The sequence below is a fragment of the Taudactylus pleione genome, unplaced genomic scaffold (genome assembly GCF_031769625.1).
Source record: "Taudactylus pleione unplaced genomic scaffold, aTauple2 ptg000333l, whole genome shotgun sequence".
NCBI classification, from domain to species: domain Eukaryota; kingdom Metazoa; phylum Chordata; class Amphibia; order Anura; family Myobatrachidae; genus Taudactylus; species Taudactylus pleione.
Genome location: NW_028284734.1, coordinates 8,276,003 through 8,293,689, shown reverse-complemented (window position 1 = coordinate 8,293,689; position 17,687 = coordinate 8,276,003). Strand labels below are relative to the sequence as shown.

Sequence of the window (17,687 nt, the reverse complement as noted above, 5' to 3'; positions counted from 1 at the left end):
CTGAGCGCAGGCTTACCCAGCAGTACAACCTCCCAGGCGGCGCCATGCTCAGCCGTACTTCCGGGTTATAGTGCCGTTAACGAAATGGTAGAGCTTATTAAACCCGGGCATCAGCGACAGAAGTGCAGCAGGACGCAGCTTCACAGAGGAATGCATATGGGCACTGTTTAAAACCTTCTCTGCACACTCCAAAACTACATGAGGTATATCTCTCTGGTTCTGCCATCTCCCCCATTAGTTTCCTTCTGTCTCTCATCTTACCTTATTCCCCCTCCTCCTCTTACTCTTTCTTCCCTCTCCCCTGATTTCTTCTCTCTCTCTTTTGTTTCCCCTATTCTTCTCTCATATCCCCCTATACCTAAACTCTGCCATCTGCCCTTATTCATCCTGTATTCCCCTATTCCTACCCTTTATCTCCCATCTCCCCCAATTCCTCCTCTCTCTAGCAGGTCCCCCTCTTTCTCCTATTTCTCTCACGGCTTCCCCTATTCCTCCTCTCTGTCTCCCAGCTTCCTCTATTACTCCTCTTTCTCTCCCAGCTTCCCCTATTCCTTCTCTCTCAGCTTCCCCTCTTTCTCCTATGTCTCTACCGGCTTCCCCTATTCCTTCTCTCTCTCTCTCTCTCTCTCTCCCAGCTTCCCCTCTTTCTCCTATATCTCTCCCAGCTTCCCCTCTTTATCCTATATCTCTCCTGGCTTCCCCTATTCCTTCTCTCTCTCTCTCTCTCTCTCTCTCTCTCTCTCTCTCTCTCTCTCTCTCTCTCCAGCTTCCCCTCTTTCTACTATGTCTCTCCTGGCTTCTCCTATTTCTTCTTTCTCTCTCCCAGCTTCCCCTCTTTCTCCTATGTCTCTCCCAGCTACCCCTATTCATTCTCTCTCTCCCAGCTTGCCCTCTTTCTACTATGTCTCTCCCATCTCCCCCTATTCCTTCTCTCGCTCTGCCAGCTTGCCCTCTTTCTACTGTGTCGATCCCAACTTCACTTTTTTCTTCTCTCTCTCCCAGCTTCCCCTATTCCTCCTCTCTCTCTCCCAGCTTCCTCTATTCCTCCTCTCTCTCTCCCAGCTTCCCCTATTCCTTCTCTCAGCTTCCGCTCTTTCTCCTATGTCTCTACCGGCTTCCCCTATCCCTTCTCTCTCTCCCAGCTTCCCCTCTTTCTCCTATATCTCTCCCGGCTTCCCCTATTACTTATCTCTCTCCCAGCTTCACCTCTCTCCTATATCTCTCCTGGCTTCCCCTATTCCTTCTCTCTCTCTCCCAGCTTCCCCTCTTTCTCCTATATCTCTCCTGGCTTCCACTATTCCTTCTCTTTCTCTCACAGCTTCCCCTCTTTCTCCTATGTCTCTACCTTCTCCCCCTATTCCTTCTCTCTCTCTCCCAGCTTGCCCTCTTTCTACTATGTCTCTCCTGGCTTCTCCTATTTCTTCTCTCTCTCTCCCAGCTTCCCCTCTTTCTCCTATCTCTCCCAGCTTCCCCTATTCCTTCTCTCTCTCCCTCTCTCTCTCCCGGCTTCCCCTCTTTCTCCTATGTCTCTACTGTCTCCCCCTATTCTTCCTCTCTCTTCCAGCTATCCCTCTTTCTCCTATGTCTCTCCTGGCTTCTCCTATTTCTTCTCTCTCTCTCTCTCTCTCTCTCTCTCTCTCTCTCTCTCTCTCTCCCAGCTTCCCCTCTTTCTCCTATGTCTCTCCAAGTTTCCCCTATTCCTTCTCTCTCTCTCCCAGCTTGCCCTCTTTCTACTATGTCTCTCCCGTCTCCCCCTATTCCTCCTTTCTCCCAGCTTCCCCTCTTTGATAGCACCTGTGAGCTGCCTGCAGAACTGCCCGGCAGCACCGTGCTGAGGACAGGGTGGAGTCACTGGAGTGTCACATGCGGCTGGGGTGAAGTCATGATGCGGCCAGCCCAGGGATGAATAGCGCGGCAGGGGTGGGCGGGAAGCTGACTGGACTCCATTTTCAGACACCTCATGATCTGCTGACAGACACCATCTGCAGATGCCAAGGTATTACTGTGTGTGGCATAATGTGTTATAAGGGGCATTATTGTGTGTGTCTTAATGTATAAGGGGCATTACTGTGCAGCATAATGCATAAGGGACACTACTACTGAGTGGCATAACGTGAAAGGGCTCTGTGTGGTGTAATGTGAATAAAGGACACTACTGTGTGACGTATTGTGAAAAAGGGACACTGATGTAACGTGAAAAAAGGGCACTACTGTGCAGTGCAGTGTAGTGTGATGAAGGGACACTACCGTATGGTGTAATGTGACTATGGGGCACTACTGTGTGATGTAATTTGAAAAAGGGACACTACTGTGTGACGTAATGTGAAAAAGGGGCACTACTGTGTGATGTAATGTGAATAAGGGACACTACTGTGCAGTGTAATGTGATGAAGGGGCAATACTGTGAGGTGTAATTTCTTTAGATTGTAAGGTCTCACGAGCTGGGCCCTCTTTCCTCATGTGCTTCTCCTAATATTTTCTACCACTCCTTACTCCTCATAAGGGCATCTAACACTTGATTGCCGACTTCCTTCTGCTTATTTTGAGCGTTATAATTGCTAATGCAGCATATTCTTGTCCTGTATTGTATTGTACTGTACTGTAAGTAACTGGTTTCTTGTTCACTTATTTGTTTATGTACTTTGCAAGGTGCTGCGGAACACTAGTGGCGCCATATAAAGATAGGATAATAATGTCACTAAGAGGCACTAATGTGTGACAAAATTTGAATTGGGGGTACTATTATGTGGTTACGCCCCTTCCCAGCGAGACCACATTTGGAGTATTTTGTTCATGCCTGTGGCACGCGCTCTTCCTGCTTCACCTGTGGATGATGGCACAAACGCTCTTTTGTGAAAATGTGTAGTTACGGCTCTGCTTTGGTGTACACAAATCTGTCTTCTGCGTTCAGCACCCCTGCCCTAAAAAATTCCTACAGTGAAAACTATATAATCTTCTACAACTGCTAAATTAGGGCTTGGTCAATTGGGAAAATGCCTTCCCTTTTCTTTGGGTATGACCTACACCAGTGAAGTGCCAGCTTTACCTAAGGCTGTGTACACACCTATAGATATCTGTCTAATCTGTCTGGTGGGAAGGAAAATCTGGTCCATTTTCCAGCATCTGGGAGCAAATTTCTGTTATTTGCTCCCATACATTCCCAGATTTTCCTTCCCACCTCATGGATTGGACAGATATATCTATAGGTGTGAACACAGCTTAACAGAACCAACACAATACCAAATGTTTCACTATGGCACATGTTTGAATCCCCTGCATGATGTGCTCTGTTGTATGTGTACTTGTATGTTGTTCTAATACTAATTATATTTGTAGGAGCATAGACTAAGAAATGGGAGGGGTAAGGAATAGTAAGGGGAGGGGTCTATGCCAGGAGCATGATGTTGACGCGAGGGGGGCCTGCGTGCTCTTAAAATGCCAGGGCCTATTTTTAGTCCCAGTCCGGCCCTACTACTGAGTCACTTGTGTGTTATGGAAAAGGCCCAAGGAGTCACGGTGCTTGTATAGAGAGGGCTATAGCCCAAGGAGTCACGGTGCTTGTATACGCAGAGGGCTTACCGCCCAAGGAGTCACGGTGCTTATACACACAGATGGCTATTGTCCAAGGAGTCACTGTGCTTATACACACAGAGGGCTATTGCCCAAGGAGTCACGGTGCTTATACACACAGAGGACTATTGCCCAAGGAGTCACGGTGCTTATACACACAGATGGCTATTGTCCAAGGAGTCACTGTGCTTATACACACAGAGGGCTATTGCCCAAGGAGTCACGGTGCTTATACACACAGAGGGCTATTGCCCAAAGAGTCACTGTGCTTATACACACAGAGGGCTATTGCCCAAGGAGTCACGGTGCTTATACACACAGAGGGCTATTGCCCAAGGAGTCACGGTGCTTATACACACAGAGGGCTATTGCCCAAGGAGTCACGGTGCTTATACACACAGAGGGCTATTGCTCATTTGAGTCACGGTGCTTGTGTACACAGTGGGGTATAGCACCAAAAAAGTTTTTTTTTTCTTTCTTTTTAAACTTTTACCTTTCTTGAAAGTTTTTTTTACTTTTTTAAACTTTTTTTTGTACACACAGCCACTTGTGAGTCTCAACACTTTAATCAGCAGAGAATAGCGCAGCATACACCAGTGTGCAGTGTTCCCCCTATACACAGTCACTTTGCCAGCACAGCCACTTTTTGAAGGTGCCTACTCACTAGGCGATGTGCTCACGATGCGATATCGTTAGCAATTTCCCTTGAACTCTCCTCGGCAGCTCCCCGGAACTCCAGGACATGATGTGCAGCAAAGCTGCATGATATATCACAAGATCTATCGTGCACGATCTAAAGATTTGTCGATCTTTAGATCGTGCAGGATAGTAGACAAATGCTTGCACGGATCAGGGATATCCGTGATGCATGTATCTGTCTGTAAAAAAATAAACAGTTGCATGGATGGGATCAGTGAGACTTGTTTGTGCTGCTGTGTTTAAAAGATGAAAACCTGTGTAAAAAAACCCCAAAAAAATGCGTGACCCCTCCCCCAAAAAGAGCAACCAGCCCCAGGCCTTAGTGACCCAGTGCTGATTGTGCAAAATATGGGGGACAAACGACGTAGGGGTCCCCTGTATTCTGCGCAACCAGCACTGGGCTGGGAAAGCCCTTTCACCAGGACCCCCAGCCGAAGCATTAACCCTGACCACTAGTCAGCTCAGGCCGGGGATCCCTGGGATACTGGGGACCCCCCAATAAAGGGGTCCCCCTTTCCAGAGCATCCCTGGCCTAGGCTGATAGCCCGGGGCTATCACTGCCACCCCTGGGCGGTGGGTGGCGGGTTGATAGTGTAAGTGTAGTGTAAAAAAAGAAGAGTATAAACATTGTCTTTACAGTAGAACTGCAGAATCACAAGTACCAGCATGTGGGGCATTTCTTTACATTTCACCTGTAAATAAATGTTTAAATAAACACAATACACACACCTAGCGGTGTTTAGATTCCCCATTTCTTCGTCGCCGCCTGTGCTCTGGTGTGTAGCACCTCGGCGTCCTTATGCTGCACTCTCTGTGCCTGGTGTCTCCGCACTCTCCCGACTGCTTAGATGCCCGTGGAACAAATAGAGGCAGTGGCAAACGCGGGATTTCTAGAGGGGGGTTTCCAAATGTCTGATTTTAGAGTAAGTGTGGCCAGTCCATTAAGAGGGTAGAATTAGCACTTAACCAGCTTTTATATGCATCATACAAAGTGTATTGTGTCATAATTCCAGCATATAGAGGACCAGCAATCACTGTAACCTATTAAATGCGGCAGTAGGGCCATCCTGCCTGAGCTGAAAGGTTTTATTTTAGATGTGGGCACCATTCCAGAGTATTAGAGCAAGTCCAGGAGTCTGGGGGAGCAGCAGAGGAACCTAGCACTACCCTGGCCATATATGTACATATTGGGCTCTATAGCAGCATATCCTTAACAGTGAATATTTTCCAGATCTCCTAGTTGGTGCACAGGTTATTTATTACTGGCTGATACATGTTAAAAGATCCATAGGTGGAACTAATTATTTCATTTGTGATACTGAGAAGAACATACAGCACTAGTAAAATTCTATTATATTACTATTTCTATTGTGGTCATGGTGTGGGCTGGGGAGGGGGTTTCCAGGCAGATGGAAACCCCCCCTGCATTTGCCTATGAGAGGCAGCTTCCGGTCTGGCTTGTGCAGCCAATTTAAATGCAGGGGTTCTCTGCTATCGCCTTAATGAGCACACAGTATCACAGCTCCCAGTTTCAGCTTCACTCCTGCTTCAGCTAGACCCAAGGGTGCCGATATGACAGGTTGTGATTTGTTTTATGTATCTGAATGGAAATAATATTTAAGTGGGCTGGGAAATCCACAATAGTGTAAACGCCCTCTATCAACTTAAATGAATCCATTGTGGCTATGGATAGGTAGAGATCACTGTAATAGGATAGTTTTCTGGACTACTAATGAAGGCTGACCCACATAATTGTAAGAGATCTCAGTTGCAGATTTAGGGGACAGGCCACCCATAGACACAAAATTATTGCCTACGCAATGCTATTTTCACTATTAGATTAAAATCCTGTGAGTTCTGTATAAATAATTATTACACAATACTTACCTGTAAACTAGATCTCCGCCTGTGAAATATGTTCAGTTGAATAGTTTTGTGTGCATGTTTAGCAGCAGTAACAGGTAACAACAGCAGGCTGCCTGGCACATACACCTCACTGCCTGCTCTGCCCCCTTTATTTTGGGACAGGTTCTGATACCTCTGGCCAGCCAACGCAGCCCAACCTAACCCCACACCTCTCTCACAACAATTCTCCACCTGCAACCCCTCTTTTTTACTAGTTAAAATGTTGCTCACTGCTGACTGCAGAGATTTTGCCAAGCACATTGGGCTGGCGAGCCAATCACCTTGTACAAGTTAAACATGTTTCAAACAGGCTTTATTTGTAGCAGGGTGGACAACAATAATCAGTTTCTAAAGATTGTGTTGACTTTGGTAGTTTTTCTGTAGGCTGAATTAAATATTAATATTAACATATAACACTTTATTTCCTGAGATTAACATTCTAGGAAATCAGGCATCCCATAGAGGTTTCCAATGGGGACAAAGGAATTATCTTGCAAAAATTGTGTGACTTTGGCACCAACACTTACCTCTTGTCTAGAACATAAAAACGTGCCTATGCCCAAACAGTTTATTCACTCAGAATCATGTAATAGCTTTGGCAGGAAATCCTACAATAATTCCTTTTGATTAACATTGCCTTAGATCTGTTTAATCGGATATTTTAGTCTTTAAATCACTAGTAAATCACTAGTATGCATCAGCAAATTCTATAGTAGAACTATATATATATATATATATATATATATATATATATATATATATAAATAGTGTACTAGCTGAAGTTTAAATGTTCAAGTTTTTAAGAACAGGCTCCCCGGATCAAAGTTCTGCCCAGCATACATCGACAGGAGGTCTGACTCAATCCCCTTTGTTTATTTATTAATTTTTTACCAATTTTAACATCTTGCTATTTACCAATTTTAGTATAATCTTTACACAATTCCACACCAGCGCTCATATACCCGTATCAACCCCCTAGTATGTCTTCTGGCATCCAATGTTAGCACTCTGTTAAGTGTCCAAATCCATCCAGTGGAAGGCTCCAAACAGGCTCCCCAGCTCAAAATTCAGCCCAGCATACACCAATGGGACCCTAATTCCCCTAAAATCTGGCCTGGATCCAACTGGACCACCTCGCATTGGTTTCATCCCAATCGGTGCAGGGGTGTCCGAATGCATAACTGGACAGACAAACAATCAAAACTCAAACAGACCAATGAATTTTATATATAAGATTTGTCGCTATGTGATCTAATAGCTTACTTTTTTATACTAAATTCACCAACATACATATTCCTGACGACGGGACTTGTTAGCCCAGAAACATTGATTAAATCTACACTCTGATTGGAAGTCCTGCAGTGCCGTGTTGTGTTTTGCCTAAGCGGCATTTCAGTGACTTTGTATACAATTACTTGACAAGGGCACGCAGGCGGTTGCATTTGTTTAGTGGGAGTGCCAGACCTATTGCATTTATTTTATATATGTGTGTGTGTGTGTATAAAATTGCTTGTTTTATATTAACATGTTTTTACAGGAGCAACAAATGAACCAACTGAGTTTATTGAAATATTGGAGAAGTTGAACAAGCAGCTCATTGAAAGGTATCAGGACCCCACCTTTCATAATGTGACCCCTACTGGAGGTTTAGTTTCCATAGATCTCACCTTACTCTTTGCAGACATCTCTGTTGCATTGAAGGACACCAGAAATCATATAATGCGGCAGCTCACATTACCGGATATCCTGTCAGAGCTGAGGGACATCACTATGATAGAAGGAGAAGCCGGCAGTGGGAAAACAGCTCTGCTCAGGAAGATTGCCATTCTCTGGGCCTCCGGGAGGTGTCCTGTCCTCAGCAGGTTCAGCCTTGTGTTTTATATCTCTCTATCCTCCACTGATAGCCAACATTCTCTGAGTGACATCATCTGCCAACAACTGAGGGGAACCACAATATCTCTTACTGAAGAGACTCTGGGGGACATCATACAGAAATTGAAAGAGAGGGTCCTGTTTCTCCTGGATGACTATGGTGTGAGGGACTCAGTACCAGAAGCAATAGAAGACCTTTTAAAGAAAAACCCCTGGAACAGAGTGAGTATTGCAGTCACAGTGAGCACTGACAAAGGGTGGAAGCTGCGTCAAAGTGCGAGAACCATACTGAGCATCGAAAAATTTCCTTTATATAGTACAATTTACTTAGTCAAGAACTTGTGTTCACATGACAGTGAGCGGATTGATGCATTTATTTTGGAATTGCAAACATCCAAAAATTTGCCAGATATTTTGCAATCACCTCTGGCCGTTGTTGCTCACTGTTCTTACTGGATTCAATACCCCAGTGACAATACAGTTGGTGACATACAAGCTCTGAAAGCATACTTGAAATATAGCACAGTAAAATTCCCTGATGAGACTCAAACAGTGGATTCTCTGGTGTCATCATGTGGAGAACTTGCACTCAAGGGGCTTTTTCAGCACCAGTTTCGCTTCACAGAGCATGACCTAAGAGCAGCTGGTGTGGAATGTGATAAAGCCCTCAAATATGGACTTTTGAGCAAATTCACAGCCCAACGGCTCCAGCCGATGTACAGTTTTTTTAACACTTCATTCCAAGAGTTTCTTGCTGGAAGGAGGCTGAGCGAACTATTAGAGTCTGAAAAACAAGAGGACTTAGACAAAGGTTTTCACTACCTTCATCAGCTAAATACCTTCCTCAAAATCATCGGACCTTACAGATATTTCCTCATGTATGCCAGCAGGATTTCCACAAAGGCAACTACAAAGATCCTGACCTATTTATTCACGTTGTATGACAGGCCTGAGGCACTGGACTGTGATCTAGACAGTGGAGATCATGTACAGCAGCACCCAGAACTTCAACTGGATGAAGACCGTTTTATTTTGATATTACGTAAACACATCCCCATAGACATTGATTATATCCTTATGCACCTATTGCTGACATTTGCTGTTGAAGTAGCAACTGAGAGCCAATGTCTACCTGAGTGTGCACCTATAATCATGCAATTTCTTGCTGGGAAAACACTTGGGTTCTTTGCAAGTATGATCAACAATAATTCTGCTGAAGCTATCCTCAGTTTCATAGAAAAGTACCCAGAGAGTATAAGCTTATTGAGTAGGATGACATTTAACATTGATGCAACGAAACTGCTACCACCAGACTATTCAAATCTAGAAAGAGGTATTAAGTTCTATAGCACGCCTACAGTGGAAAATGAATACGCCTCTGGCTTTCTCTCTCTGAATAAAATTAAGCAAGACAACGAGAAGAGAAAAAATGATTGTGATCAATTCTATTCAAATTTCCCTGACAAAATTGTAATCAGGGACTCCATCATCCACCCATTTATGTCACTTGGAGGAAATAAAGTGCCAGTTTTCAAAATAGAATTGAATGGAATTGACAGTGACAACTTCTCTCAAGTTGACTGGGAAAAGTTCAAAATTCTATTTTCAATATCTGATCGAATTGAGCTCCTCATGACTGACTGCAGAGATTTCGTCAGGCATATCAGACCGGCAATTGAACAGTTCTCAAGTTCTTTCAAAACTATAAGTATTTGTGATTCATATCTGACAACGGAGGAACAAGATTTGATTCTTCAGATGTTTTCTTTGGAATGCCTGGGCATTGGATGCAATGAAGCGGCAAACTATCCAGGTACCTTTTAAAAGACTGCTTTGCTTATTTATACACATGTAGACTTTCTTTATACTAATTTCACTATCTATTGTGGCAAGTTTCACACTTGTTATGAGCTATCAGGATTAGATCGAGAAGGATGAAAAACCTGCGGCCAAAAATAACTCTTAAAAAAATATATACTGATAACAAAAAAAAACTAGGACACATGCGGCACTTGAAGATTCACTTGGCCTTAAAATCCACCCCATGTTAGGACCCAAATAAGATACAACAGTTTGGTGCATTTAGAAGAATTATGGAAAATAATTATTGTGAGTTAAACATTTTTAAATGACAAAAAAATAGATGAAAACTGGGACACATGACACTCCAATGCGATGCATGTATGCGGCTACCTTTCCCCTGAAATCTGGTTTACAGCGGTGGGATGCTCAACCAATCATATTTATGTAATTTGGATTTCCATGTGCACCTTTAAATTCCTGACTGAACTGAGCCTAATAATCAGTTTGTAACAAGTGATAAGTTTTTCAATTTATGTTCGAAATATACTTTAAATCATACTTTCCTACTTTCCTGAAGAGCCAGTCACACTTTCCTCTGCATGGTATTGGTACCCTGTATTCTGTCTGTAGGATACATAAATAGATATAACCCATTTTAAGATTACGCAATTTGTGATTTATATTCATTATAATGGATTTCTCTTCATTTTTAGAACATCTGATTCGTGGCATACACAAATTTCCTTGCTTAAGTGAAGTGACTATCTATTTACTACAAAATCCTGAGGTGGTAGACCATATGCCAGATGAATTTGGAGGACTTGGCAGAATTAAAAAAATTGCTTTTGGTTGCACGGGTTTTAACATTGGATCAATAAAATTTGGTAAGAGAGTCATAAGGAAAGCATCCATTATCACTTCCTTGCACAGAACAATCTTTTTTCAAAAAAATGTTTTGTGTTAAAAAACATGACATAAAAAAATGGTACATTTTCACAGTAGAGATTGACTATGGTCTGAAAAGATAAATTAAAACTAGTAATGGGTGTAAACTTATGTGAAATTGGTGTGGCATGGGCAGGCCTGTGCATGCTCAGGGGTGTTCCCTTAATTGACTCAATTTGTTTATCTGGGTGGCGGAAGGTATTATTATTATTATTATTATTATTATTATTATTATTATTATTATTATTTATGGGCACTAAAAGGGGTCAGCAGTGTCATACAAAGTGCATATTAAAATGTACAGTACAAACATAACAGGACAAAAATAATACAGTATATCCATGACAGTCAATAAGTTTGCAAATTTACAGGGACATGCATCAAATCTTCTGGACAAGTATAGACGTTGCCCATTGTAACCAATCAGCTTCTAGCTAGCAATTATCAAGTACATTCTATATAATGATATACAGACATAATGATAGGCAGAAGCTGATTGGTTGCTACGGGTAATGTCTCCACTTGTCCACTCTATAGAATGTTTGATACATCTCCCCCATAATCCCTATAACTATAAAACCAGTTATTCCATATTAGCAGTCATTTGGGCCTGATTTCCTGGGTTTTTCATATATTTTAATACTGTGTTTGGTTGCTAGAAAATTTATTAAAATGTTGGCAACTATGGCTAATAAACAATTGCGGGTCTTTCATTTTTTAGCTTGCACAGTTTTACTCATTATGATGAATGCAGGCAAGCAGCATAGACACGACTACTATTGTACCAGTATGAAAATTTACATTTCAACTATAGCATGGTATAAACCCCAGGGATTTGAGATTGAGCCTTTAGGGGACTTTCTGGTTTAGCAGATAATAAAACTGCCCCCGTACCCCCTTGCCACCACTTCCCAAGCATCTGCATTTATATTCTATAGTTACATAGGCATATGCCTTCTTAGTGTATTGTAGCCAAATATTTGAAAAATGTGATACAGATAATCAGCCTAAGCACTGAACAATCAGTCTTCCCCTTGATGCATATCTTTAGTGGACAGTTTCTATGTCAACAGTGAATATGCCAACGTAGTGACTGTCAAGAGTATGACTACTTCCCTTCACCCCAATGCAGCCAGTAGAAGATGATCTCTCCCTTGGGAAATGCTCCATTACCTGAAACGAGGAACTGCCAGGAACTAATCTCCCCATCGGTTCACAGCACAGGGAAGAAGATGGTTTTGATCCATACTAATATACCCAGCACATAGTTAATAACAAGCCACACTCTATAAGCAAAGGGAAATATGCATTGAGCTCAAAATGCTAAAAAGTTACAAGCACCAGATCTGGTCAAACACAGTTGAGATCTCAGAAAGCTGAATGGAAAAGATTTGGCCTTCGACAGTGAAAGGTTATTATAGTAGTGTATTGGGAGATAAAAAATAAATTAATATTAACTATCTTGTGTCTACAATTCTTGTTTTACAGTCCGATTCATCCAAAACTTTACAGATTTGGAATTTCTGCACTTATCTTTTAAATATTATCCAGATTTCAATGGTTTGATGGACTCACTTACAACTTGTAAGAAGCTGAAAGAATTGAGTTTCTTTGGATCAATTCTAATGGATAATGATATCGCTCTACTGGGTAATGTATACTGAATAAAACACAAATTACTTATGGTATAATTACTGTAACACATCAGATATCAGTGTGACCATATGTAAAGAAATACAATAAGCTTTTTATTCATCTACACAACATAGTGAAGACCAACAGTAAATGTTTTATTTGCTGAAGAACAAGTAATAGATGGTACTAATTCTAAATACATTAGAATCACTAAATCAGTGACAGCTGTAGGAACCGATTATGCTTTGTAAGCCTATGTTAAAGCTTCCTCACTCAGAACTGGAATAAGACTTTGGAGGACCAGGGAACTTAAGAAAGGGAACATTTTACTGCAGAGCTCTATGGGATGTGAGAGAAAATGTGCGCTATTAGTGGCTGTGATGTGCCAGCACTCCAACTGTTTCTGCGGCTGTTCATAAAAATCTCCTCTAATTGAATAACCCCCTTTTCAAAACAAGGGTGATTAAGAACATTTTTAATAACGTAAACTGGAACCATGAAAAACTGATCCTGCTGTATATAATCCATTTCCAATTCCGCCACAGTTCAAGACCTTTGTTGCTCAAGTCGATCAACTGGGTCACATAGGCCTTATTAGTGCTGGCAACAGATGAATGTACGTTTTGTAGGGAAAATCCAAGCAATGTCTAGTGGCTTCTTGGGCATCTTGTTTATTCAGGATCATATATGCGTCAATAATGGACCAGCAGTGCACATTTAAACTGTTCTGGGAGAAAAGCAGCTTGAATAATACAAGTAATAGCTGGAAATATGCAGTTTTACTCATTAGGCATACTGTAGGTCTTAAGATGTGTAAGATCAAAACTAGGGAGACCAATCCCGGGTCGTTTTTTTCAATCCCGCGATCCGAGACTGAAAAAAATTAAATCCCAGGATTCCTGGGATACCCGGGATTGGCCTGATTTAAAAAAAAATGTCCCCCGCCCAGCCCCCACAGTGACTTAACGGGTGGCGGGCAGGGAAACTACAGCATGGCCATGTAGAGGGGTGGGTGAGAGGGCTGCTCCAGCTGGCACAGGGCTGTGCAGCTTTATCTCTGTTCTCATGTCAAGCTGCGCAGTGCGCACAGCCGTGGGAAGGGGGAGCCGGGCAGCAACTGAGCATTCTGCTGGAGGTGCTCAGTGCTGCCCACCATTTTAAAAAAAACATTTATGGCCAATGCCAGGATCGGGATTGGTGGCTTCCAATCCCGGGATTCAATCCAGGCCATTTTTAGCCTAAACCCCCGGATCCTGATCCCGGGATTGGCCTCTCTAATTAAAACCAAACAGAAATAGAACTTGGAGACAGTTAGTAATAAACAAGTAAAATGAGCCACCTGTAGTTGAATTGCTGATCATTACATTTTTAGATTATGAGGCAATGACTTTCTATAGACACAGAACCATTATTTCAGTTCATAGTGGTGAACAGAGTATTCAAAATATACAGATATGTCTATAAACATATGACGCTAATAATAAAAAAATATTATATTGGAAACTATATTTTGTAAAAATGGAATAAACCAATTCATCTTCTCATTTCCTTGACAGCTACATCCATGAAAAATTTTACATCTTTGAAATTTCTCAACTTGGACAGACACAGTATATTTGGAACTGACATTTCAGAGTGTTTTGGTACAGTACACTTAGCCATCTTATAAGTTGTTCTATTGTATTTAATGAACCTGTGATATAGACTCACAATGGGCTCTATTTACTACAATCCGCATTTGTAATGCAGATTGTACTGTGATATTAATGACTGAATTCGCATTGCGAATTCAGGCAATATCACAGGGATTTACTACCAATGCGATAAAGCTCTGTCCCTACGAATCCCCTTCGGAGCCTTATCACGGTATTTTCGCAAAAAATACCGTGACAAGTGCCCCGCGCATGCGCCGACCGGTCGCCGCTGCTACCCCTCCTCCGGCGCTAAGCCCCACCCCCCAGCACTAAGCCCAGCCCCCCACGATTGTGGACCCCCCGCAACCCCCCCTCCCCTCCCCGCGACCCCCCTCTCCCTTACTTACACTTACCTGCATGCTCCAGGCATCCGGTGATGTTCTCCATTCCTCCGGTCAGGTGATCTCCCATACTGCACTGAGACCCGATCACCTGATGACCGGGCAGCAGTGCACTATGGTAGATCAGCTGACTGGAGGGGAGTCATCACCGGAGGCCCGATCACTGGTCCCTGGAGTCAGGTAATTTTTTTTTTACAATTTTTTTTTTCTTTTTTTTTACAGTAATCAGCTTGCAGTCTGTTTAGACCACACAGCTGATTACAGGGACCGACTCCCGGCTCTGCTCTCCCCGTTAGAGCAGGCCAGGAGTCCGGTAACCGGGGGAGACCCTGGATAACACCACCTCCAGGTGGCGTTATTATCACAGGGTTTTCCACGATATTTTTTTCACATTTATTTTTAGTAACTATGGTCGGATCACATTTCCCATTACAGTTATGGGAAATGCGATCTGCTTTACTAAAAATAAGTGATACTTAGGGGTTGGAGTAGAATTTTACTAATTCTACTCCAATTGCCCTGTAATAACTATAGATACTAAAATAATGTGAAAAGGGTGTGAAAACACCCTTTTTCACATTATTTTAGTCAAAATAATGTTAATAAATAGAGCCAAATAAGAGAGCCATGTCAATATTTTAATTTACTGAAATAGTAAATCTTCCCAATATAAATTAAGAAGCATGCATTGAAGAGGACGGATCATTAGGAAATGCAGTGTGCAAAAGTTTAATGTCACATCAAAGTTCCATCTCTTACCCCTTTATGTTTCAGTTTTTGCCCTAAAATAATGCATGGGCTTTCCTTAATTAAATAAGCATTGGGAAATTGAAGGGGTTATTGAAGCTGCCTTTATTACATGACTCACTGTAGTACATACTTGTCAACTCTCCCTGATTGTCAGAGAGACTACGGGAAATTGTAGCAACCTCCCTGACTCCATGAAGAGTCCAGAAATACCCCCATTATGTAGCTGTTATACACTTGGGGAAAAAAATGGGATCATCAGTGCCATTTCCCTGCATTGGTTATAAGGCACAATGATCCCTATGGCTACATGTATTTTCATATAAGGTTTCTTGTGGTCGCTTATATGGAACCACTTATAAAACACAATACATGAGGAAGCCCTTAAAAGTATCAGTGTGTTTTCAGCAACATGTAGATCTTACTAACTGCTTTGGGGCTCATTTACATTTGGATGTAAGTCAGTATTATGACACGCCACTCACATGTAGCAGTATAGTCCACTTTACCAACGCGCTCATAGGTGTTTCTTTCACAATCTTGCTGAAATGCTTTTTCAAAAGTAGGCAAGTATGGTTTAGTACAGTATATTAATTTTTTTCAATACATTTGCTTGGAGTGCACTTAGAATTGTACTTCTCCGCTGAAGTATTGTCCAATACCATAAATAAAAAACAACGAGAACAGCAAAAAGCACCATGTCCCCCTCTCAAAGCTAAAGCACTGCCAGTGCTTGAGAGCATGAACTAGGCTCCTCTATAACTGGGCGACCACATCCTATGTTAACACTGGCCCCTGGCTACTCCCCTAACTGGCCAATAACATACATCCAGCTTGTACTTTATTACTTATCTTGTTTTCCTTATTTCTTAAAAAAACAAATAATAATAATAATACATAAAAACTATGGTGCATCAATATTGCAATAAGACTGACAGACCTGAAAATTATATTTTGAATAAAAATATTTTTTCCCCACAGCTACTGCTTTGGGCTCTCTCATTCACTTGGAGAAGTTGTGGCTGCCCGTAGGAGAAGGAATGGCTGGTGCAGCTAAACTGATTATTGAACAGTTTCAGCATCTTCCTAATCTCCAGTTCCTCAAAATGACAACGATATTAGATGATGAGAGCATTGCATTATTAGGTGAGTCATGGGTTTCTCGGAATCGGTATGAAATACCGCCGGTTCGATTCCCGGAAGCGCCTGGCCGACAAAAGCAGAGTTCCCGGCAGTGAAAGCCCGACAGCACTGGAAATCCCGATCGTCGCTAAGGTAAGTATAAACTAACCTAACCTAACCCCCTAACCCTCCTTAGGGGTGCCTAACCCTAACCTCCCCCCCAAGTGCCTAACCCTAACCCCCCTTCCCCGCTGCCTAAACCTAAGTCCCCCGGGGGGTGCCTAACCCTAACCCTCCCTCCCCCTAGCCTAACCCTAACCCTCCCGGGGGGGTGGCTACCCCTAAGTCCCCCTCGGGTGCCCTAAACCTAACCCTCCCCCCCCTGCGGCTGTACGCTTGCGGCGCACGGCATCCCTTCGATCTGGATGCCGGGCGCCTGTCTCCCAGCGTCGGGAAAATGTCAGACGTTTACTTCTAGACGCCCGGCATTTCACCCTCGCCGGGATATGACAGTCGGGAAGCCGGCTGTCGGTATTAAGGCAGTCGGTTTCCCGATTGTATACCGGTTTCTCTTATTTAATCACGTACACAAACAGCATGCATGCTCAGCCTCTTTCTAAACTGTCTGGTCCAGGTGTTATATCATTGGCAAGAAACCTAAGCATACCCAGTACTGAAGTATGGAAAAACCACATAACGATTAGTGATTGTAGCTTTTTGGGTGACAAAACAGCAACAATATTATAATTTTACTTTTTTTTTTTTTTTACCTGTACTGCTTTCCATACCTACCGTGTTTCTCCGATAATAAGAACTACCCCAAAAATAAGCCCTACCCTTACTTTTGGAAAACGGTCCAAAATAAGCCCTACCCCGAAAATAAGCCCTAACTAATTCCCCATTTTGTCCGGTCCCTGCCTGCGCTACACTAAAATGCCGCAGCTCCACCCCCCGCATGAAATGGATGCCGCTTAACAGTGGTATCCAATCACAGCTGCAGCGTCTCACTCTCTCACAGTGAGCGCGCGGCAGCTGGCGTGCGTGGTAGCGTCATTTACAGCAGCGCTGTGGAGGAGAGAGAAAAAGAGGAAAAAAAATAAAGGTAAGTAAAGAATTGTATTGAATTATTGAAATTGCTGTCAATGTTATTTAAAATAAGCCCTATCCCGAAAATAAGCCCTATGGAGTTTATTGGATCAAAAAAAAAATTAAGACAGTGTCTTATCATCGGGGAAACACGATATGTCAGTCTGCAAAAGGATAAATCATTTCCTGAGCTACTTATTCTGTTCATTCACGATAACCAAAGAAAGTAACACAGGGCTGATTCAGTGGTGCATGCAGTACCGATGTT

At 42.6% G+C, this 17,687-nt stretch overlaps 1 protein-coding gene across 1 annotated transcript in view; it reads left to right on the top strand.

The window, feature by feature from the left end:
- LOC148509025 (baculoviral IAP repeat-containing protein 1-like) overlaps positions 1-17,687 on the top strand; it is a 41,652-nt gene that overhangs the window by 18,057 nt on the left and 5,908 nt on the right. The window contains exons 5-9 of the mRNA XM_088443699.1: positions 7,712-9,859; positions 10,563-10,733; positions 12,283-12,444; positions 13,986-14,072; positions 16,193-16,357. Of these exons, the coding sequence (XP_088299825.1) occupies positions 7,712-9,859; positions 10,563-10,733; positions 12,283-12,444; positions 13,986-14,072; positions 16,193-16,357 (2,733 nt within the window). The remainder of the gene's footprint in view (positions 1-7,711; positions 9,860-10,562; positions 10,734-12,282; positions 12,445-13,985; positions 14,073-16,192; positions 16,358-17,687) is intronic.